At 36.1% G+C, this 23,308-nt stretch overlaps 2 protein-coding genes across 2 annotated transcripts; one reads left to right on the top strand and one right to left on the bottom strand.

Annotated features, from left to right (window-relative positions):
* Positions 1–535: 535 nt before the first annotated feature.
* LOC137733156 (protein NRT1/ PTR FAMILY 7.3) lies at positions 536–7,344 on the bottom strand. The gene is made up of 5 exons (XM_068472318.2): positions 7,139–7,344; positions 6,337–6,463; positions 3,335–3,552; positions 2,116–2,681; positions 536–1,746 (listed from the first exon to the last, which is right to left on the bottom strand). Exons 1-5 carry the CDS (start codon positions 7,166–7,168, stop codon positions 873–875), a joined length of 1,815 nt encoding a protein of 604 aa, XP_068328419.2. The 5' UTR covers positions 7,169–7,344; the 3' UTR covers positions 536–872.
* Positions 7,345–13,302: 5,958 nt separating this feature from the next.
* On the top strand, positions 13,303–17,034 carry LOC148695510 (uncharacterized). The gene is made up of 4 exons (XM_088697795.1): positions 13,303–16,225; positions 16,309–16,443; positions 16,548–16,619; positions 16,729–17,034. The coding sequence occupies exons 1-4, from the start codon at positions 13,799–13,801 to the stop codon at positions 16,828–16,830; spliced, it is 2,736 nt and encodes a 911-aa protein (XP_088553921.1). The 5' UTR covers positions 13,303–13,798; the 3' UTR covers positions 16,831–17,034.
* Positions 17,035–23,308: the final 6,274 nt, after the last annotated feature.

The raw sequence follows: 23,308 nt of genomic DNA on the forward strand, positions 1-23,308 counted from the left end.
GGAAAAAAGGGGGTAGAGAACCCTTGTCCTTTTTTTCTTATACTAAATCATTGGTACACCTAATTATCATATTCATTGTGATGGAAATAAAAACTTGATAAAATAGAAAAGGACGGGACGGTGACAGTGATAGGAAATAGTTCTTTTTGTTAACAAGAATCCAAATTGGTTGGTTAGACTTTGCATCCAAAATCCCTTTTCCAAAGAAATTGAGCTTCAAAAGACACCGCTCATATTCATATTCATATTCAATTCATGCACGGCTTATATTATCAACTTAAGAAAATAAATTAAAGTTATCTTTTGCATCTGCCATTTAAACTGAGTCAGCTAGAAAAAGCTTGATATAAAATCTTAAATAAAGTTGACTTAGGCTTAGCTAAGCTGATCAAAGCACTATATGTTCAGCGTTCTCTTTTAGCACACAAGTTCAAACTACTCTTATCGTAATTTAGATAAATTTAGTGCGAAATATCGCTTGTATAAAAACAAAATAAAATTTAAATAAGGAAGACAAAGAATAGCTTAGGTACAATTATAATAAGGAAATGCATTTTATTCCACATTGTAGTGTAGGCTACATCAAAGATTGCATTGAGTTTTACATCCGTACAACACCTTGTGCTCAACTTGGAAAAATGGAAAAGGCATTTCTCTAGTATCATTGCAAGCATTGGCTCTATGTACCCCCATGACGGTCCTCTCCCTTCAAACAAACTCTTGTAAAGTTATAGCTTCCTTCTCTCAATGTTAAGACTCAACACATAATGGTAACACCAGTAGGAGTGCTACAAATATGAAATTACATATAACCGACACACTCAATAACTTTTACATTTTTTCTTACCCTCCTTTTTTTACCCTAGATTTGATTAAACTCTAAGTTCAGCTTGCCCAATATTGCCACTGTCATTTCCACCTTTTCCTTCAAACTTGATATACTTGTACCATTTTGCACATAATACGTAGACCAAAAGATCAGCTGTTGTCAAAGCTGCTAAGAGAAAGTAGAACCTTTCCAAATGGCCCTTGTTTAGGTTTCCAGGGATCCATCCAGGCATGCCATCCCTCGTAGAAATCTTCATCACAACTGTAACAAGTAAGCTACTCACATAGTTTCCAAGTGATATTGAAGTCATGCAAAGTGCACTTCCAAAGCTCTTTAATCCATCAGGTGCTTGTCCGTTGAAGAACTCCAGTTGACCAACATACATGAACACTTCTGATGCTCCTACAAGCACATACTGAGGAACTTGCCAAAATATACTCAATGAACTTGCAGTTTCGCAATCGGTGTTGCAGTCTTTTACCTCATACTTTAACCTGAACAACTCTACGACTCCTGCTGAAATCATTGCCAGGATTGCAATAACAAGACCAATTCCCATCCTTTGAAGCTCAGTGAGTCCCTTTTTCATCAGCCTAGCAACAAGCGGGTCAAGAACTCGCCTGTAAATGAAAATAAAAGCCGCTACGCTGAGAATGTCAAAGCTTGACATGCTGGCTGGGGGAATGTGAAAGCTTGAAATGGTGGTCTTCATTGCAGCACCTTGTTCTACAAAGAGTGATGCCATCTGAGTAAAAACTACAGAGTAGACAATTGTGCACAGCCAGATTGGGAGTAGTCTAAGTATGCATTTCACTTCTTCTACTTGTGTCACCGTGCAAAGGCGCCATGGATTTTGAGCCCCCTTGCCCATTTGGTTCATCTCCTTTGGTGTGATGATTGCAGCTTTATCCAAGAATCTGTCGAAAGATTAACATGGATCGGTTTAGGATTTACCATTGGTCAACTACTAATCTATTTGGAGTACTTTCGGTAGTGCACTAAGCATGTTTAGCAGTATTTGGTTGAAATAAAAAACCATGGTTTTTTTTTTTTTTCCTCCGCTTAGAAAAGCAGTTCTAGTACTTTCTAGTGAAACACCTGATACCTGTTTCTCCGAATCTCCGAAGGAGTGACAGTTGCTCGTGATATACAAATCAGCAAGCATTCCGTTGGAGCTTTTAAAATCTCTAATACTGAAAGAATCTCATTAAGACAATGCTCCCAAAGAGACTCTTGTGACTATTGATATTATCTATTAAGATCTAAAAAACATATATATAACTTACTTGAATCCGTGGGTGTGAACTATTTTCCTACTCTCGTTTTGAGAGCATTTATTCTCATCCTCTCCCTCGTACAAATCTTCCCCACTTGGTGTCATCTCATCCTTCCATTTTCTTGTTGCAGCTACGACCACCCGACAAAACCTAGAGAGAGGGTTTCCCTGAGGCTTGAAATGCCTGTACATTGGAGTGCCACATAGAAACAAGACCAAAGCCATGGCAGCAGAGCCAGTAGATACCCAAAACCCTAGAGTCCATATTCCCTTATCTTCAAAATATCCCAAGATTGTGTTTGAAAAGAGAGAGCCAAGATTCAAAGCCAAGTAGAAGAAGCTAAAGAAGGATATCTTTGAGTGCCCTTCGTTCGGGTCCTCCTCGTCAAACTGGTCCGCACCAAATGTAGCTATAGTAGGTTGGTAACCACCATTTCCAAGTGCGATAAGGTATATAGAGATGTAGAACAATCCGATTTCAAAGGTCGAGTGGTCTCCACAGGGAGACTTTTCATCACCGCAGCCTTTAGGCTTGAGTAAGAATATGTACGTCGATAGCGATAACAATGACAAACCCTGCTCGAAAAAATAAATTTACGTGAGTGTATATTTACTTGCAAGAAATTAAAATAATGCTGATCGTCACAATATAGTACACCTAAATAAGGGAAAAGAGAAGACAGCCAAGGGCTTTTCTTTTCCCTTAACGGTCTAAAACGGTGGTGAACAAATAAAAAAGACAATCATCAGATTTATCTATGAAGTGAGTCCATCTTAATTAGTCTAGAGAGGAAGAGAGTTAAAACGGTGGTGCTTAATTTATTTTAGATTAATTCTAGCTAGTTATTTCACTTATCCTTTTAATTTGCCTCAAACTTGAGTTTAACATGTCTCACCTTTTTATTTTTTATTTTTTTCTTTTGAGTCATAATCTGTACCAAATTAATCTCAACTATGAAGGACATTCAAACATATAAATTTCGTGTATATATAAGTTCTGTCATTTGTTTTTTTAGATTTTTCAAGAATAAACAAATTAGTAGTTTAGATAATAAAAAAAACGAATGAGCTGCTTTAATTTTCAAACATCAACTTGGAGTTTTGGGATGAGTAAGTCACACCAATTGAATTCTTATTACAATATTTTTTTCAATAAATCATGGATTCCAATTATTGACGAAAAAATTAATGTAATTATTGAATGTTAAAGTAATTAGTAAATAACTTACAATGACAAAAATAACTTGAAAGATAGCACAAGTCTTGTACCTCCCCCAGTAAGAGTCACTGAGGAGAGCACCAAGAAGAGAGAATATGTAAACTGTTCCAGTCCATTTGCTGACGTTATTTGCAGCCTCTGCGTTGTCTTGACCCAACACCCTTGTCAAAAACAATACCAGGTTCACTCCTACTCCAAAGAATGCCAATGTTGCCAACCCTTGATTTACTGATCAGACAGAGAACAGTTTGCCAATTAAAAAACAGATTAAATATTGTTGGGTAAAGTACAAAAAACTACCTCAACTATTAGGATCACGACAGTTTCATACATCATCTTTTAAAATTGACAATGTCATACCGCATCTTACGAATTTATGACAATGTCATACCTCCGTCAATTTTTCTGTTAGTTTTTCTATTAAATGCTGACGTGGCAAGAGACGGGGACCACTTTCTATTAAAAAATTATTAAAAACTAAAAAAAATATTTAATATTTTTAAAATATTAAAATAATAAATAAAAGTAAAATTAAAAAGAAAAAGGGTAAAGTACAAAAAACTACCTCAACTATTGGGATCACGACAATTACATACCTCATCTTTTAAAATTGACAATGTCATACCGTATCTTATGAATTTGTGACAATGTCATACCTCCGTCAATTTTTCTATTAGTTTTTCTGTTAAGTGCTAACGTGGCTTGATTCGGGACATACTTTCTATTAAAAAATTATTAAAAACTAAAGAACAATTATTTAATATTTTTTAAATATTAAAATAATAATAAAAAGCAGAGAGCAAAAAAAAAAAAAAAAAAAAAAAAAAAAAAAAAAACCATCAGTTTGTCCCTCCCCTCCCCCTCCCCCCTTCTCTCTCTTCTCCCCATCTTCATTTTCTTCCCCCCACCTGCAAACCCAAAAAAAATAAAAAAATAAAAAAAATTTGAAAACCCAACAAACCCTCTGCGGAAGAACAAGAAGGAGAAGGAGGAGGAGGAGGAGGAGGAAGAAGAAGAAGAAGAGTAAAAAAAGGAGGAAGGAAAAAAAAAAAAAAAATTCCCCCTGTCGGCGCGGAAGAAGAAGAAGGGAGAAGGAGAAGGAGGAAGAAGAAGAGGAAGAAAAGGAGGAGGAAGAAGAAGAAGAAGAAGAGGAAGAAAAAATAAAAAAAAAATTGAAAACCCATCAACACCCCCCCTCCGGAAGAAGGAGAAGGAGAAGGAGGAAGAAGAAGAAGAAGAGGAAAAAAAGGAGGAAGGAAATTTTTTTTTTTTTTTTTTTTTCTTTTTAAAGCATCAAACTCCCTTGCGGAAGAAGAAGAAGAAGAAGAAGAGGAAAAAAAGAAGGAAAAAAAAAAAAATTTGAAAACCCATCAAACTCCAAATCCACCACTTTCATCTATTCTCCACATTCTCTTCCGCACCCATCCTCCACCTTCTCTGTGCACCCATCTTCCCGCCGACAGGATCTGGGTTTTTTTTTTTTTTTTTTTTTTTTTTTGGGTTGCAGGAGGGAGAAGAGTGTGGGTGTGGGGGGAAGACAAGTTGGATTTTTTTTTTTTTTTTTTTTGTTGGGATTTGCAGGTGGGGGAAGAAGATGAAGATGGGGAGAAGAGAGAGGAGGAAGGAGGGGAGGGACGAAATGAGGGTTTTTTTTTTTTTTTCTTTCTAATATTTTAAAAAATATTAAATAATTATTTTTTAGTTTTTAATAATTTTTTAATAGAAAGTAAGTCCCGAATCAAGCTACGTTAGCACTTAACAGAAAATCTAACAGAAAAATTGATGGAGGTATGACATTGTCACAAATTCGTAAGATGCGGTATGACATTGTCAATTTTAAAAGATGAGGTATGAAACTGTCGTGACCCCAATAGTTGAGGTAGTTTTTTGTACTTTACGCAATATTATTATACGCACGGATGCGATCATTAATAATTGCTCAGGGATGAACATGTAATATTTTCTTCAATGTGATTACGAGATAGAATCATAGAAGCTTAGGGTCAGAAGGGTAGATGAAAAATTAGGAAGATTTAGGAAAGTGATTCTAAGAAAAAATTTAGATTACCTGAATATGACATAAAAACGAGCGTAGTGGCATTTTAGAATTCATATAACCAATCCCACTTAGTAAGATAAATTTTTGTTGTTATTGTTATTGTTGTTGTTGTGTTTTCAGAAAGAGACATCATAGTCCGAAGGTATGAAGTAGATCATTAGAGCTACAGGAGATTAAGTCTTCCCTTCTTGGACCATTTGGGCAAACCATATACTGTTTGTAAAGACATTTATGATCTTATATATCACATCATGAGCCCCAAAAACAAAGTAACTCAGAAGTGTCACATGATTTTGATGATCCAACTAATCAGACAATAAAACTAATTAAGAATTACATTAAGTTTTAATTTCTAGAATATATACACACATGATTTTGATGATCCAACTAATCAGACAATAAAACTAATTAAGAATTACATTAAGTTTTAATTTCTAGAATACACACACACACACACACACACACACACAACAAATACTGACAAAATATGACATGAAATCTATTTTCCTTTTTTATTAAGGAGGCAGATTATCTGCCCTCCTGTTTGGATGTCATTTCCATCCTCTCTTATTTTGTGCGATCATGGTTAAACCATGTTAACATTTTATATTGATTTTTTAATAGAGATAATAAGACAAAAAATAATATGAATATAAAATATTGACGTAGCTTAACTATGACCACACAAATAAAAAGGAATAGGAAAGACACCCAAACAAGAGGGCAGACAATCTGCCTCCTTTTATTAAATCCAAATGTGACTGCTTTTGGAAAAGTTGTTGGAGCAGTGAGAAATTATAAGGAAACAGCAGACAAATTGTTTCCACAATCAACAAATTGATATTTATTTTCTTCTTATCAAAAAATACTAAACTGTTCAAACATTAGTCAATGCAAATAGATAATGAAACTAATCTTGTTGCTAAACAGTATAATCATAGATAATTAATTACCTAATATGAGAATTCCAGCAACCCATGTTCCAGTTCTTCCTCGGACAGCAGGACGACCATACCAATCAATGGTTCCGTCGAGTGTACAAACTTCTTTTATCTTCTGGTTCTTTTCTTCTGCATATCCCTGAAATTTTTGAATTGATAACAAATTTAGCTAGCAATACATATATCCTCCTAGCTAGATGCAATCTTTGAGACAGTGCACAATAATAGATAAAATAACACCTTTAATTTTCTTTTGGTGTACATAAATTAAGATCATTTCTCTTTATGTACATGTCACTAACCTACATATGCACTACACATAAATATAAAGGTAAAATACATCGATATAACTATTTGGACACATGAAACTAGCAAACTGACAAACTTACTAACACTGTCTAATGAAAGCAGGCCCTATTATTATATGTGAGCCTCTAAATAACATCACCAAAAATAATTTGATGAATATACATCTTCTTTTTTTTTCTTTCCTGTTTGAGGGGTTAATTGAAGATGCAGATAATATACGAATGAATATGTGGATAAAAGGAATATCAAATGCCCCTGTAAAAACCCAATTTGAATGCATGGGAGAAACATCTGCCGTAGCTAACAGTTGTGTGAGACATTATTCCCCACACCCATAAATATGTTCGGGTGGGTGATCACACATCTGGAGGCATTCAAAACTTCAAAGTGAGTCATCAAATACATGGATGATATGTACAACGGAAACTGATATACATCACTAATAGATGATACATGTAGCATTGCTTGCACGTCAAAAGAGAGAAATACAAAATTCATCACAAACCTGGTCCTTGCAAACATTTAAGCAAGCCATTGCTACGTATTAAGCTGAACTCTCACAAGAACTAGGTTAGCTAGAGCACCACCCCCAAAAGAGTATGAGAGATTGGAACAAGTGGGAGAAGAAAGATGAGTAGGGGAAACCAAGAAAGTGAACCAATCTTAGTGGAACAAAAAGACGAAGCACGAGTGTTTGTTTGGAGGTAGAGGGGAAGTAGGAGTGAGGGGTTGAATATATAGAGGACGGCAAGCTTTATTGAACGGCTAGGATTACATGTCGAAAGGTACGTGAGAAATTGAGATTAAAAAGGCACAGCTGGTTCACAGGAAAATTAGTCGATCAAGCAAGTGACAAGGAAATGCGAAGGAAACATGGAAACGGGTTGGACTAAGGGCTGGTTTGGTATTGCTGTGCTTTGAAAAAAAACTGCTTCTACTGTGCTGTGAGAATAAGCAGCTGTGAAATAAAGCAGCAAAGTGTTTAGTAAACTTTTTTGTAAAAGTGCTTTTGAAAAAAAAAAAAAAAAGCAGTATTATAGTGTTTGGTAAACTTTTATGTAAAACAGATGTGAAAAAAAACCAGTTTTTCAAAGCTGGGTTTTGCAGCTTCTTGTTTTTGGCTTTTTTTCATCCAAAACTGTGAAAAAAAGCTGAAGCTGAATGTTTACCAAACACAAAAATAGCTCTCAGCTTTTTTTTATACCAACTTTTTTCAGAATCACCTTAGTACCAAACCAGGCCTAATTAGGTAGGGAAGGGGGCTTTCATCTGTAGGAAAAAGAAGCGTGGCATTGTTGGATACAGCAGTCATCAAAGATAGGTGACTGAGTTGATGTCTTTTTCACGTGAATACAACAAACACTGTGGGCAGTGAATTGAAAACAGGGTAAAAGTTTAGAAGAAAAGTAATGTTATAGGTAGATTAAATTTATAAATGTGTGTCACTGATAATAAATAAAAGCGCTAATAAATACTTACATAATAATTCAATTATCAATAACCATATCATATAACTTACAAAATTTGATTTAAAAAGTTGATCTACCTAGCATTACCCTTAGAATAATATCCAACCTTTTATAATACCATTGATCCGAACATCAAATATGTATGTTGCAGCCTCATGTGATATTGGAGGCATATGAAAGAAGAAGATTAGTCTACTATCAATGTGTGCTAGGATACCTCATATATTAAAAAAAGTAGTTGTGACTATGGGCTGTCTTTGATACCGACATGTTTGAACATACATGTAGTTGTTAATTTTCCGCACGACTGTTTTTAATCTAATATTTGTTTTTTGTTTTGCTTTAATGCTTACGCATGGTTTCTTTCTGCGAATTGAAGTCCACTTATTTTCGGCTGCTTTTGTGGACTTAATATGACTCTGAAACTTCAGTAGTCTCATATATTGGACCCGATGTACAGGACTTTGGATACTGAAGAAAATGGGCCTGGCTTCTTTGCCCTTACACTGTCTATACACTCTCATCCTTTTTTATTTGTGCGATCACGATAAGCCACGTCAATATTAAGCCGAATCCGAAGAAAATAACCAGATAAATCAGAAAAGCTGAAAACAATGTACGAAAATTCAATTTTAAATTTGAAGCGGACAGAATATTTTAAAACTTTGTTGTTGGGATAAACCTTTCCAAGTTGCACCCGGTTGCATAGAAGCAGCCGGGCCAGTGAAGCTCAAAGGTTGTGGGTGCATGCATGCATCAACTAAAATCATTATCGCATTATGCATGTAAATAATGTGAAGAGGAGACGGACAGCCACCTGCCGCTACGTTATTGGATTGAGCGATCTTAGTTCAAGTCACATAGACATTATGGTTTTAGAGTCACCAATCGTGTAACTAGAATACGCAGAGTAGAAGATAACGTTTATGGGGGGCACAACAAAGCATGGACGAATGCAAATCTTTATGGAATTCTAAAAAGAGCGAGTGCAACACCTTCCTTTTTTTTTCTTTTTTTTTTTAAGTGAGGCATTCTAGCATTCTGTACATGCCCAATCCATACTCATTGTGTGCTTGGCGTATGTCCACACGTTTGTTTTATTTAAATTATCTGTTAGAGTGAATATTGTTACAGTGAACAAATAGATAAATTATACATGCATAAAGCTTGGTGGTCATATTTATTAGACGTATGAAACGAGGGAATTCTTCTTCGTGAACTGCCAAAATAAACTCTACAACTAAATTTTGTGTTATATCCGCCTCCTGCGAGTTTTGAATGAGAAGAGACTGATAGAGTTGGAGGTGATGGCGAGTTGATCATTATTAGCCATAGTTTGATTCGATGTTGTACAGAGCAAGAAAGACGGCTACGATTTAAGTGGGGCCTTGATTCCTGCTTATACCACCATTTTTCCACGGCCAAAAATTTAAGAGAGCCACATGTGCCCCTTTAGCCCTTAATAATGAGACTCACCCCTTAAAGTACGTACTATTTACTGTATGACCTCTCAATAAGTTTTATTCTCTTCTTCTTTACCATATACATCGGATTCCCCTGAAGATCAAGGACGGCCTTGAGGGTAGCCGAAGTAGGCACCCAGGGCCTCCATTTCGGAGGATCCCCCAATTTAAAAAAATATATATATTATATATTCTCATACATTTCAAATTCAATAAAAATATCAAAAAGTAAAATTATAGGCAATTGAAAAAAAATTGGTTGAAAAATTATATTATGGAAACTTCATTAGTACATTTGGTCTAAAAACGTGAGACGTCTAATATTGAAATAATTTTTGTATATCTTTCTTCATTTAATATTAATTTTTAATGATATTTGATGTAAAAATAGGCTTTTTCATATATTTAACGATGTCTTTTTATACATATCAATGCACAAAAGATCAGGTGGTCAGAGAACTCTAAGACTCCACTTTAAGAACTCGCCTACAACCTCCAAATCTTAAGGAAGGCCATGCTGAAGATTAGAGTTATTAATAAATAGATTTTCTTTCTTAAAAAATTAGTAGACTTGTACCAGCAAGCTTCGAGAATGATCAATGAAACATTTTATAGAAAAAAAAAAAATCAGAAATAAAGAAGTTTTATAGGAAAAACTGTGCAGCTACTTCATCATTTTCGATCGTTTGTTTATATTATAGGCCATCTTTATCAACTTTTTATTTTCTCTTTCTTGTTGATTTGAACACCTCCTGTCGACTCTCAACTGAAGTCGTCTTCAGCCTACACAAGCTGAAAACAGAGCTCCTTATATATTAGTAAATGATCAATTACATATATAAATGTGTGTGTGTTTATATGTATGTATATATAATGCATGCGATATATTAATTATTGCAGTTTGAAACGCTAATAATAAAACTATTAATAGATAATGTTAAGGAGATCAAATTTTTTGAACTAAATTTGTAAAATGATGTGTCACTAATAAGAAACAAGCACGTTAATTGACAATTAATTAATAATTCAATTATTAACAATCACATCATTCGACTTATACAATTTGGTTTAAAAAATTCAATTCTCTAGCAATACCCTTTTCCATGATTTATAACTGATACGTCAAGCAGTTTCTATCTCAAAGCATTTCTATGTTAATTAACATCACATCCGTTTGAAGCGACGCATGCAGAATGACTAATTCATGCATGTCCAGCATTTCTATGATACAAACGAATATATGTTGAGAATATAGTTAAGCAATTTCAAAGTATTTACTGTTTTAAAGTTTGCAACAACTACAATTCCTTTGAATGAGTTTTGGGTAGAGCTAAGCTAGCTACCATGCACAATCTCATGCTTAAATTCTCAGTTGTTTCAAATAAAAAAAAAATTCTCAGGTTTCGTAAGAACTTACATCAGCAGAAGCAACATCTGCAGAAATAAAAGACGAGATCCAGTTTGGCTAACCCTCATCCAAGTTAAAAAAACGAAAAAGGTACATGAGCAAAGACATTTGAGTTTATTTAATAACTGTGATGTACATGTATTTGGCCTTTTATAAAATAAAAAACTCTTATCTTTAGAGAGAGAGGATCGATACTAACTCACATGATTCTTGCTTGTGTATATGTATTTTGCTACTAATGTCTTTTTTCGTATTAGTATATAATATTTCTCTCTTGCCAGTTCATAAAATTGACAAACCTTGAACCAACCACATACTATACGTAGCAAGTAGCAACGATCAGATTTAAAATATTCACCATGTTACAGATAATAAAAGCTCAAGGGGATCCATGAAAATGGTGTTTGGCTTCCATCCAAGGAGACAGCAACTTATGGTCAATGTCATGTTTAACGCCAAAGTTATTTTAAATTTTTCTTTAATCGTGTTTAATCAGTCATTTTCACACTTTTCGCATAGCCAGCTATGCTAATTTAACTTGTATCTAGCTGCATACGATTCAAATGGACGATCAGAAGCCACTGAGATGCACCGTCGGTCTAGATTCCTTTTCATATAATAAGTGCATGTGAAAACCAACTGGTCCTATTCCATTCGCACACGGCTCTTTCCAACTTCACCATCTTGCTTATCACCTTTTTAACGTGATAAAGGGATTGATCAACTACTACATATGAATATAAGCAGAAACGAATATAAATTTTTCTTTTATCTGGAGATATTTTCTCTTTTGATCCATGTTGGGACCATGTGTTGCGTCAGCATGTTGAATTGATTTGCAGTTTTGCAGGTTTTCAAACCTGCTTGATGGCTTTCCATTTTCTTGGATGGGCATTTTTTTTGACATTTTGACATGATATGTATGTAGCATTAAAGCAACATTTATAGTGATCATAATAGCATTAGCAGCAGGAAAAATGTGATGAAGGTAGAAGAAAAAGATTGAGAAATAATGTTTAATTTTGATATTTATCTTAAAATTGAGTAAAAGATAAACTTACAAATAATGGATTACTTTTATTACAATTTAATAAAAAAAATTATAGAAAAAAGAAATTGTTATTCTCACTCCAAACTTTATATATTTAAAGAGAAAAAATACGAGTAATGATATTCATACTATATTTTTGTATCACATTTTCATACCACTTTAAGTGGTATTTGATGTGGATAGCCATATCACTTGAATTAATCAGATTTTTAAATTTAGTTCATTATTTAATAAACTAGTAATTAAGAAAAAACTGGTTAATTAAATGATGATTGTGGAATACGAGAAGTTTTTCTCCTTTATTTCCTTGAGTTTTGCAAATTTTTCAAATGATGTGGCTGTCCACATCAAATGCCACCTAAGGTGGTATGAAAATATGGTGCAAAAACATGGTATGAATAACATTACAAAAAAAATACACTTGTTAGGAGTATAAAATGAAAAATTTGAAGTATCACTAACAGTTCCCTAAAAAAAAGGTTGGTGTCCCTTAATTAGTGAATAGACCTAACCCAATAAAGTGAATTAAATCCATGAATGATTCACAAAACAAAAATGATATTCTTAGCATCTATTTGTACTATCTCTCTAAGAGCAACTCCACCCCATCCAATTGCCTTACCTATTGGTGATTTAATTCTCCAAACTCGAGAAATTTTTTATTGTGACCGGAATACGAGTGGTACACCACATATTTTTATATAATTGGTGGAAAATTTTATTTTTTAAGCTATTAACTTTTTGAGGTATTCACCGAATTACCCCCTGAACTTGTAAGGAGTTGCCAATTTCCCCCCTGAACTTTAATTTTAGCCAATTACCCCCCTGAACTTGTGTAATTCACCAATTTACCCCCTACCGTTATATCTTAAAATTTTCCATCCAATTTTCTATCCAATTTGGTCACATGCTTGGCACATGCTAATGGTGTGAGGGTAAAAAGGTAATCATATACCACAACAAACCTAATCGATGTCGGGTATATGGGGAAGCAGGGGAACGCAAGCCGCATCGTAGGGTTACAAAGAGGAAAGATAATCAAGAAGCAGGGGAATGATGAGTATGGTGGTCAGAGATGGTGGACATCCTCCAAGATACAGTAAGTCTTCAATTTTTCCTTCTCAATTTCCTCCAAGATACAGACCAAGCAAATAATTATCAAATTATTCTCTCTGTCTATCCCTCACGTAAGCTTTCGGTGAGAGAAGCGTCAGCTGATTCTTCCATGTCCAAATCTTCCACCTTCATCCCATTAGGCAATTTCCAATTAAACCAGTAGAGAAGATTTGCAAGTCCAAACTGTAGTGTCGTTGTCGCCATGTATATCCCTGGACACATTCTTCGACCAGCTCCAAATGGCAAATATTCATAATGTTGTCCTTTAAAATCAACCGAGCTTCCATCAAACCTTTCTGGGAAAAACTCTTCTGGGTCGTTCCAAATCTTAGGGTCTCGTGCGATTGCTCCTTCATTCACAAGGATGAGTGTTTTGGGGTCCACATCATAGCCTTGGATTTTATTTTAATGCATTTGTTGGGTGAACCATCTTCATTTTGATTATATTTTAATGCATTTGTTGTAGGTAATCATGGAACTTGTTGTATTTTAATGCATTTAATTGGGTGAACCATCTTCATTCGGATTATATTTTAATGCATTTGTTGTAGGTAATCATGACCTATTCACACTTGAAATACACCATGGTGGTCACTTTAAAGATGGGCAGTATGTGGGTGGTATTGTACAGTGGGTTGACAATTATACTAAAGATTATATGTCCATGCTTGATCTGTATGAGGTTGCTATAGTGCTTGGGTATAATAAAGAGACTGTGGGTTTTTACTATTGGCACCAAATAAAGGGTTTTTGGCAAATTGAATGCGATGCAGATGTGTTTCAGTGGGTTTCACTCATATCTCCTCAAGTTAGGTTGCATTTGTTATACTTGGTTGACTTAAGGAAAATCACAAACAATCTTGCGAGTGATCCGTGTGCAGCTACATTTGTTGATATGGATGTTCAGTTTGAGGGGTTTAATGCGGATGATGAATATGAAGAAAATAAGAGTGTGGAGGTTGTTGGAGACACTGTAGAAGGAATAGATGAAGAGGTTACAGATTCAGAAAAAGAGGAAGATGACGATGAGGTTACTCTTAAGTTCAAGGATTCTGACTATGAACAATCCGAGGAAGATGCTAATAAAGGTGCAAAAAATGTACAGGCAAATGACATCTTGTTTGATCAGATTGTAGCGAGTGATTCTATTGAAGAAACACACAGAGAACTTGGTGAGATCTCCACTGAAGAATATAATTCAGAAGATTTAGATAGTGTTAGGTCTGAGTCTGAAGAGCATGAAACCAATGTGAGGGTTAGAAGAAGACTCAAAACACCTAAGCTACCTCAATATAGGAGAAAGTCAGATAAAATCAATCCCACTCTTCATCTAGGGTTGGAATTTCCAAACATGAAACAATGCAGGGAGGCAGTAAGGGCATATGGCGTGTCTGTTTGTCGACCGCTAGATTGGGCAGTGAATGATTCCAACAGATTACGGATCAAGTGTCTAGGAAAAGCTACAGTACCTTGTCAATGGAAATTGTATGCCTCTTTTGTGGGGAAGGGACCAACAGTTAGAATTAAAACCTATAATCCTGAACACATTTGTGTAAGAGATGAGCATTCTAAATTTGCCACCTCCTCTTGGTTAGCTGATCGGTTCGATGAGGAGCTTAGATCGAAACCCGATATGAGTGTGACTGGTTTCATGGAACTTGTGAGAAAGCATTATGGTATTGACATAACAAAAAACCAATTTTACAAAGCAAAGAGAATTGCCAAAAAAGTGACAGAAGGTAGTATAGATGAGCAATATGCCAAGCTTTGGGATTACTTGGAAGAGTTGAAAGTGAGAAATCCTGGGAGTACTATCAAGGTAAAAACAGATTTCCAAGGTGAAAACCCTATTTTTAAAAGGTTGTACATATGCTTTGCTGCATTGAAGAAAGGCTTTCAACAAAGGTGTAGGTCTATAGTGGGTTTTGATGGGTGTCATATTAAGGGACCCCATCCTGGTCAAATCTTAAGTGCTGTTGGTGTTGATGCCAATAACGGCATGTTTCCAATAGCATTTGCTGTTGTGGAGGTGGAAAATAGGGAGACTTGGACTTGGTTTTTGGAGATCTTTTTCGAAGATGTGGGAATTGAGAATGGAAATGCTTGGACATTCATCACTGACAAACAAAAAGGATTAGGCGATGCTATTCGGAGTCTGATGCCAACTGCAGAACACAGACATTGTGTTAGACATTTGCATAATAATTTTAGAAGTGCAGGTCACACTGGACTTGCCTTAAAACAGAGATTGTGGGCAGCAGCAAGAGCAACTACTGTACCTGCTTTTGAAGCTGAAATTGAGGTGATGAATAATCAATCTGATAAGGCAGTGGAATGGCTAGCTGATAAGCCACCTTGCCATTGGAGCAGATCTTATTTCAGAACATCGGTAAAGTGTGATTTGTTATTGAATAACATGTGTGAGTCATTTAATTCTGCAATTTTAGATGCAAGAGATAAACCGATTATTACGATGTTACAAAGGATTCAAAAATATTTGATGTTGAGAATGGCTAGGCTAAGAGAGGCTAAGTGGACGCAACAAGTTGGACCTAGAATTTTAAAGATTGTTGAAAAAAATCAAATGGATAGTTTCAGTTGTTTTGCCAATTATTCAGGGAATGGTCAATATCAAGTGCATACTTTGGTTGGTAGTATGTTTGCAGTAGATTTGGAAAGGCACACTTGCTCTTGTAGGAAGTGGCAGCTATGTGGCATTCCTTGTCCCCATGCTATATCCGCAATTGCTAGGAAGGAGGCTAGTCCACAATTGTTTGTTCACTCACTTTACAAAAGGCCAGCTTATGATAGGTGTTATGAAGGGTATATTGCTCCTATGCCTGAAAAAGAACAGTGGAAGAGAACCTACCTTAGGCCTATTAAACCTCCTTTTTACCACAAACAACCTGGAAGACCTAAAGGCAAAAGAACAAAAGCACCAGATGAGATAAAGAAGGGGGCAACAAAGCTAAGGAAGTATGATGTTGTAATGCATTGCCAAACCTGTGGAGAGGAAGGACACAACAAAACAAGTTGTCCACAAGGGCTACTACAATCACAACAAGGTTTTGGACTCACAAAAGAGGTAATTTGATCAACAAGGATTGTATTTATTTTGAGTCTTGTTATATCACTTATCTAGTCGCTAAGTGAACATAAATAATGTAGAGTCATGGGCGAACAGTCGGTACAAGCATATCTAAAAGGTCTAGCTCAAATGCAAAAGGACCTAAAACGCCAAAAGGAAATAACACAATAAGTGGTCTTAACTCAAAAGCAAAAGGATTGGCCACAGTTGCAAAGGTAATTGTAAATTGGACTTGTATCAAATCCTTATATTGTGTTTGACTCTACTATATATGCAATTGTATGAAATTACTAATTGGGTATAAATGGTTTTGATGTAGGAAATTGGTGCACATCACCACTCATGGGCTGCTCCATCTCAAACTAGGCCACAAGGAACTTCTAAACTACATGTAATAACAAGAATCTGTCTTTTTTAATTTAAAAAAAAATGTTATAGATTAATTTTTGTTGTTTTGGGTTTGCTAACATTTTTGTTGCTTCCGTGTTGAATTGAAATAGGTGAACCGAGGTGGTCGTGTGAATCAAGTCACAAGGAAGGCTAATGAAATGGCATCACAACCCCAACATGTTGCCAAAAAAGCAAGACCATGGAGAGTGTAACTATGATGTGTTGGAGGGCCTTTCGTACTGTTAATGAAAATCTTTGGTGTTGAGGTTAAGTTGTTCTTTTAATGGGATTATGCTGCAGAACTATAAAATTGATAGGTTTTATTGGTTTTGGCACTAGGTGCAAGTCTGTTGCATATTTTTTGTGGATGTTGTTAACTTTATTGTAGTAAGAATCGTTAATTTCATTTTGGTAAACTGGGCGCTGAGCCAATATTTTGCAGTTGCTAATTAGACTTTTATGGTTAATTTAGATAAAATTGTTCGAAGTGAACTAGCGGAAGAGAAGAAGAAAAATAGAATGTCCACATTATGAATAAAATTACTTTTTGACCCTAAAAAAATTGGCACGTGCTGTGCATGTGACTGAGTTGGATGGAAAATTGGATGGAAAATTCTCAAATCTAACATCAGGGGGTAAATTGGCCAATTTTACAAGTTCAGGGGGGTAATTGGCTAAAATTAAAGTACAGGGGGGGAATTGGCAGTTCCTTACAAGTTCAGGGGGGAAAACGACAAATACCCCTAACTTTTTAACACACATATCCTACTATTTGTATAATGACACATGATATACCACTCTGTGTTCCGATCACACTGAAAAACCTCTCCCCAAACTCAACAAACATAGCTCCAATCCATAAAAAAATCAATGGGGCAATCAGTCGGCCCAACACTCTCTCCCGCCTATCTGCTTGAGGTGACATGACGTCAGCCTGGCATGATCTAGGTTATATATTTTTTCCAACGCCTGATGCCTCACCCTCCGACGACCCATCAATTAGGTCGTTGTTCCTTCCAACTGAAGATGAATCAAGCTTTGGAAACACAAATACGATGCCGGATTCCTCCACCTATCGGACGAGTCGTTGTTTATTCCAACTGAAGATGATGAGGTGCTGCAAGATTCCTCTTGCTCATGACGACAATCTTGAGCAAACCTTTTATTCTTCGATGAGTTGTAGATGAGGATGCAAGGCGTCCTGTGGATGAATTGGGTGATTAAACTTTTAGTGTTGGTGTGGAGTGGGAAAAAAAGGTGAGGGAGAAAAGGATGGGCAGAGAAGATGAGGAGATAGAAAAAGGGAAGAGAGTGGAGAAGAGATCCTCTCTAGATCTCTTCCACCAAGGCCACCTAATCAAGTGATCCGGGCCTTCGAAATTTCATCCAACGGCCAAAAATTATTATAGCTTTTAAGGGGTCAAAACAGGTAGGCTGTTTGATGAAATTTCAAAGGCTCGGATCACTTGTTCCAGTGGCCTTGGTGGAAAAGATCCGGAGAGGATCTCTTCTCAAGAGAGTGAGACACTGGAGGTTTCTAGAGACGATGACTTTTAGTTAGAAGATATATTTTAATGATAAAACAATAAAAGCATTATTTAAAAAAAAAATTAATACTAATTATCTGGGCAATTTATTTTTCGGAGTGGAAATTCACTGGGACAATTATTATTCACTAAGATAATAGTTGTCTTCGCCCAATTGACGGGGCAACCATTGCCTTAGTGGGGTGAACTTGCTCGAACAGAGGTGAGATCTACATATGTTAGTGGACCCTACTTCTATTAAAGAGATAATACAAATGATGATAAGCGAGTGTAGCACTACTCTTCACAAAATTGAACTTATATGAAGTTTACTCTATTATTAATGTTTTTTATTTACTATCTTACTAACTTCATCTCAATCTAAATGCTTTTTTAGACCAACCTCTCTTTTCTTTCATTTAGCCCAACATCCTTATGTGTCGTTGGTCCACTTGGGCTTGCTATTTCTTTTTCTTTTCACTAGTGTATAAAACAATTTTCCATATAGAGTGTAAGAGAATGTGAATACTAATTGGTCATATTTGAGATTGTGACGCCATTTAGTACTACGGTCTAGTGTTATTTATCTTCATTTGTAAGGGAGATGTCTTAAGCTTGATTCTCACCAAAAGAGAATTTGAACCACATTATTGCTAGCTCATTGTGAGGTTAAATTCATCTCCTCCCCTTAATGTAGATAATCATGTGTTAAAAAAAATTAAAAAATTTGAGATTGTGACACTTGTAGTCCATAAATGAAAGAAATATTTTGAAGATAAGCTTTGATGACTTAGGGAAGAATATCATTGTTGCCGTGGGTTTCATCATTAGGGAAGGATTTGCAAATCTTATTTTTATCAGTGCTATAAAATGTCACTAGCGCAAGACATCTGTTAGAGATAAACTTTGATGGCTTAGTGTTACTGCTAAGGGCGTCATCATTAGTTGTTGAAATTTGAGGGAGGCTTCTGTACTAGTTGTTGAAGTTATGGCCTTAAGAGATGCTCTCAAATTGATGAATAGATTAGCATACAAAATTATGTGTGAAGAGGGGGCTCCAAATTAATCTTAGACTGCTTTGTGGTAGGTGCTCTACATTTTGGAGACTAAAGATGATTGCTAACATTAGTTCTCTTGCGAGGATTTTCAACTCAATTTCTTAAAAACCTATGTCTGTTGAGGCAAACTTCTTAGCTGATGTCACTGCAGATTTAGGCCATCTCCAACCGAAGGGTCCAAAGGGCCAAAGGGCCGAAAATAGCCCGAAAACCGTCTCCAACCGAGGGCTAGGCCAAAAGGCTGTGAAATTTGAGAGGGCTCCACAGAATCGGAGAGGGCTAGAGGGCTGGAGGGCTGGCTGCAGCAGCCAGCCAACTAGCCGGGGGCTGGCCAGAAAATATAGCTTTCCTGTTGGTTATAACCGATAGGAATATATTTCTATTAAAAATTAAATATATTCCTGTCGGTTATAATCGACAGGATTGCTTAAAAAAAATTGAATACAACGGCTAGTCAATTAGCCATTGTATTCAATTTTATTTTTTTTGGTTTTTTGGGCCAATTTTGTTTTAATTAAATTCTTAAAAATTCTAATTTTTTTTCTTATAAATACCTAAACCATTCATTAAATTTAAATTCTAATTTTTTTGGTTTTTTGGGCCAGTTATTGTTGTAGTTTTTAAATTTAAGTTGTTATATTTGAATTTAAGTTGTTGTAGTTTTTAAATTTAAATAATAAATTATGTTTGACCCTATGATCCTCGGTTAGAGACGGAGGCAAATATGGTCCTGTACTGTTTATTAAAATATTATTATCTTGGAGAATCTTGGAGGGCCAGAGGGCTAAAACGAGCCATCTGACTAGCCTTCGGTTAGAAATGGCCTTAAGACACGCTTCAGATGCCACTATCTTCACGGAGATTGCACTATTCCTACCTTAGCTAAAAATGCTCTTTTGTTTGATCTTATAGGATATATACAAATATTTTAGAAATTTCTAAAATGAATAAGATGTTGTATGACCAATTTCAAGAGACCAAATATTACCACATTCAATAATAGCTTCGCCCTTTCCTTTTGAAATTATCCCAACATGAGAAAGTTAGTAGTGAATCGATCCAGGTTATGTATTCATACATGGGATAATTTTTTCATGTATTGTTGTCTCCATGTCGTAGAATAAATTTCTTCATTTATGAATGACCTTAATTGCTTCACGAAATAAACTAATATCTTTTCAATTAGAGATTTGTTATTAATACTACAAAAATCTTATTTTGCTATTTAGTATTACGGTCTGGTGGTATCATTCTTCACTTGTAAGTGAGATGTCTTAGGTTCCAATCTCGTAGATGACGAATTTGATACCAAACTAGGTTGTACATTGTGTGGCTTAGCCAAACTCCACATCCCCTTAGTGTAAAATATATCGTTGTACTAAAAAAAACTTTCTATACTTAGAAAGAAAACTACACTTATAAAAAACGTAGAATAAAATTTTTAGAGTGCTAATAGTAGTCCCCTTCAATTATTGTCCATAATAACGAGTCCATTAGCTGTCAATTGATCAATTTGAAGATCATTGTAGCAAGAAATTGCAACCACGTAACTTCATTGTTCTTTTTAAATGACTAATAGCGAGAGGAGTATGAAATCTAGTTCCTTCAATAACCGGCCAACAAAGTGCATGCAAATTATATTATTTTTGAATCAAAATAGCGAAAGCGTTGCATGCACCCCAAAACCCGATAACAATGGATTTTTGAAGCACTATCTCGATTTTTATCAAGGTTGATTACCCAAGTGGAGGACCTTCTTTCTGTACATGTATACTCCATCTCCATAGCTTAGATTTGAAACTTGTAAAAACCAATGTTGCGTTTACAAAACGGGAATAGAGTGGAAAGAAGGGTAATCACACTCCTTGCAAAGGATTCCAATGTGTACTATCATTTTCCGGATGAAAATGAATAGGGTCCACCAAAAACCAGTAATCAAATTTTCAAATTTCTCATAATTAGATTACGTAATGAGGGGTGATGTTTAGATTCCGAAGAAAAGATAAACAGACTACAATATTTTCTACCGATAATACTGTGAACACGAAAAAATCCTGAAACAAGAAACAAGAATACGTGTACAAAAATAATATTTTTGTGTTTAATGATTTTGGGGTTACGATCTCTCTCAAATTTGGTCCTCTGATTCTATCTTCGTAGGGTGTAGGTTTGTGGATGAGTTGTTGATCCAAATGGTCGTCGGGGCTTGATCTAAGGATGAACAGTTAATGAACGGATCTTCAAGGGGCGTTGGGCTTGATCTTGAAGAATGGGTGTATGGGTTTGTTGAGGTTGTTGATCCAAAGGGCCGTTGGGGCTTGATCTTAGGATGAACAGTTGATGAATGGATCTTCAAGGGGCGTTGGGCTTGATCTTGAATAATGGGTGTATGGATTTCTTCAAGGGCTTTTGGGCTTGATCTTGAAGGTTGATGGATGAGCAGATCTTCAAGGGCTTTTGGGCTTAGTCTTGAAGACCGATTGGATGTGTGGATTTGTTGAGGTTGTTGATCCAAAGGGCCATTGGGGCTTGATCTTAGGATGAACGGATGATGAATGATGAACACTTTCTTCAAGGGGCCGTCGGGGCTTGATCTTGAGTTGGTGGGAGTTCTTCAAGGGCCGTTGGGGCTTGATCTTGAAGGAGGATTTGACGAAGAACGAAGAGTGCTTTCTTGATCCTTCGGGATTTTCTTGAGAGCTTTAGAACTTTAAGGCTTCAAGGTTTTGGTCCCCCCCTTTAGGGAGTATTCTCTTCCATTTTGGGAGTAGAGAAATGTATTTGTGAATTGGTTTTTTCTATTCCTCTTGATGGAGAAGCCTATTTATAGGCTTTGAGAGTGAATCACCACCATTCATTTTTTTGGTGAAGTGAGTGGAGGTTATAGGTGAAGTAAGTGGAGGTTGTAGGTGAAGTAAGTAAATGTTGTAATTTTAATACATTGGTTAACATTTATTTTACTGAAATTTCGATGTCTACAAATGCCCCCACTTCAAGGCGCGTCGTAGACATGTGCTTGTCACGTGTAGAAGATGCGTTTTGAAGTCCCTTAATGTAGATGTCAACCCAAGGGCCGTCGAGGCTTGATCTTGAATTGGGCTGGAAATTTCTTCAAGGGTCATCGAGGCTTGATCTTGAGTTCGACTGGAAGATTTTCTGGTTTCCTCCAATCGTTGATTTTCCACAGGCTTAATCTTGAACTGGGCTGGAGGATTCTTTTGGTCTCCCCCGAAGGTTTGAACTTACTCTTTTTATCTGGAGTTGAATTTGATTCAAGGGTGGTGAACACTTGATTTTGAATCGGACTTGTGATTTCTTCAAGGGTCATCGAGGCTTGATCTTGAGTTCGACTGGAAGATTTTCTGGTTTCCTCCAATCGTTGATTTTCCACAGGCTTAATCTTGAACTGGGCTGGAGGATTCTTTTGGTCTCCCCCGAAGGTCTGAACTTACTCTTTTTATCTGGAGTTGAATTTGATTCAAGGGTGGTGAACACTTGATTTTGAATCGGACTTGTGATTTCTTCAAGGGCCATCGAGGCTTGATCTTGAGTTCAACTGGAAGATTTTCTGGTTTCCTCCAATCGTTGATTTTCCACAGGCTTAATCTTGAACTGGGCTGGAGGATTCTTTTGGTCTCCCCCGAAGGTCTGAACTTACTCTTTTTATCTGGAGTTGAATTTGATTCAAGGGTGGTGAACACTTGATTTTGAATCGGACTTGTGATTTCTTCAAGGGCCATCGAGGCTTGATCTTAAGTGAAAATAGGACCATGAGCGGTTTCAGGATTCAGACACATGGCAGGCAAGCACGAGGTGGAGGTGATGACCTGTTTCTTTGTTCAATCTTTCCAATTCATATTTGAAGAGGGTTAGAGGATGACTCAGCATATGCAGTTGTTGCGTTTGCTGACGATCCACAAGATTGATGTTTCATTGTCATTCGTCTTAGCTGTTCTCCAAGCAGATGTGGTCCCTTCTCTGGAAGTGTATCAACCGTTGAAGATGACTACTCGAGAGCAACGCTAAGTAAGCAACCAGGGAATAGATTCCAGGTAGTCGATTCCAGATCGGAAGACTGACTCCAAGTCCCGGCTGATTGCTCTCTT

The sequence above is a fragment of the Pyrus communis genome, chromosome 7, assembly GCF_041283825.1.
Source record: "Pyrus communis isolate YQ-2024b chromosome 7, ASM4128382v1, whole genome shotgun sequence".
Lineage (NCBI taxonomy): Eukaryota > Viridiplantae > Streptophyta > Magnoliopsida > Rosales > Rosaceae > Pyrus > Pyrus communis.

Coding starts and splice junctions, on each gene's coding strand:
- LOC137733156 (XM_068472318.2), bottom strand. CDS start 7,168: ATGGCTTGCTTAAATGTTTGCAAGGACCAG. Junction 6,464..7,138: donor TAAATGTTTGCAAGGACCAG/GTTTGTGATGAA, acceptor CAAAAATTTCAG/GGATATGCAGAAGAAAAGAA. Junction 2,682..3,334: donor TTCAAGTTATTTTTGTCATT/GTAAGTTATTTA, acceptor TTTTTCGAGCAG/GGTTTGTCATTGTTATCGCT.
- LOC148695510 (XM_088697795.1), top strand. CDS start 13,799: ATGTCCATGCTTGATCTGTATGAGGTTGCTATAGTGCTTGGGTATAAT. Junction 16,444..16,547: donor GATTGGCCACAGTTGCAAAG/GTAATTGTAAAT, acceptor GTTTTGATGTAG/GAAATTGGTGCACATCACCA. Junction 16,620..16,728: donor AAGGAACTTCTAAACTACAT/GTAATAACAAGA, acceptor GAATTGAAATAG/GTGAACCGAGGTGGTCGTGT.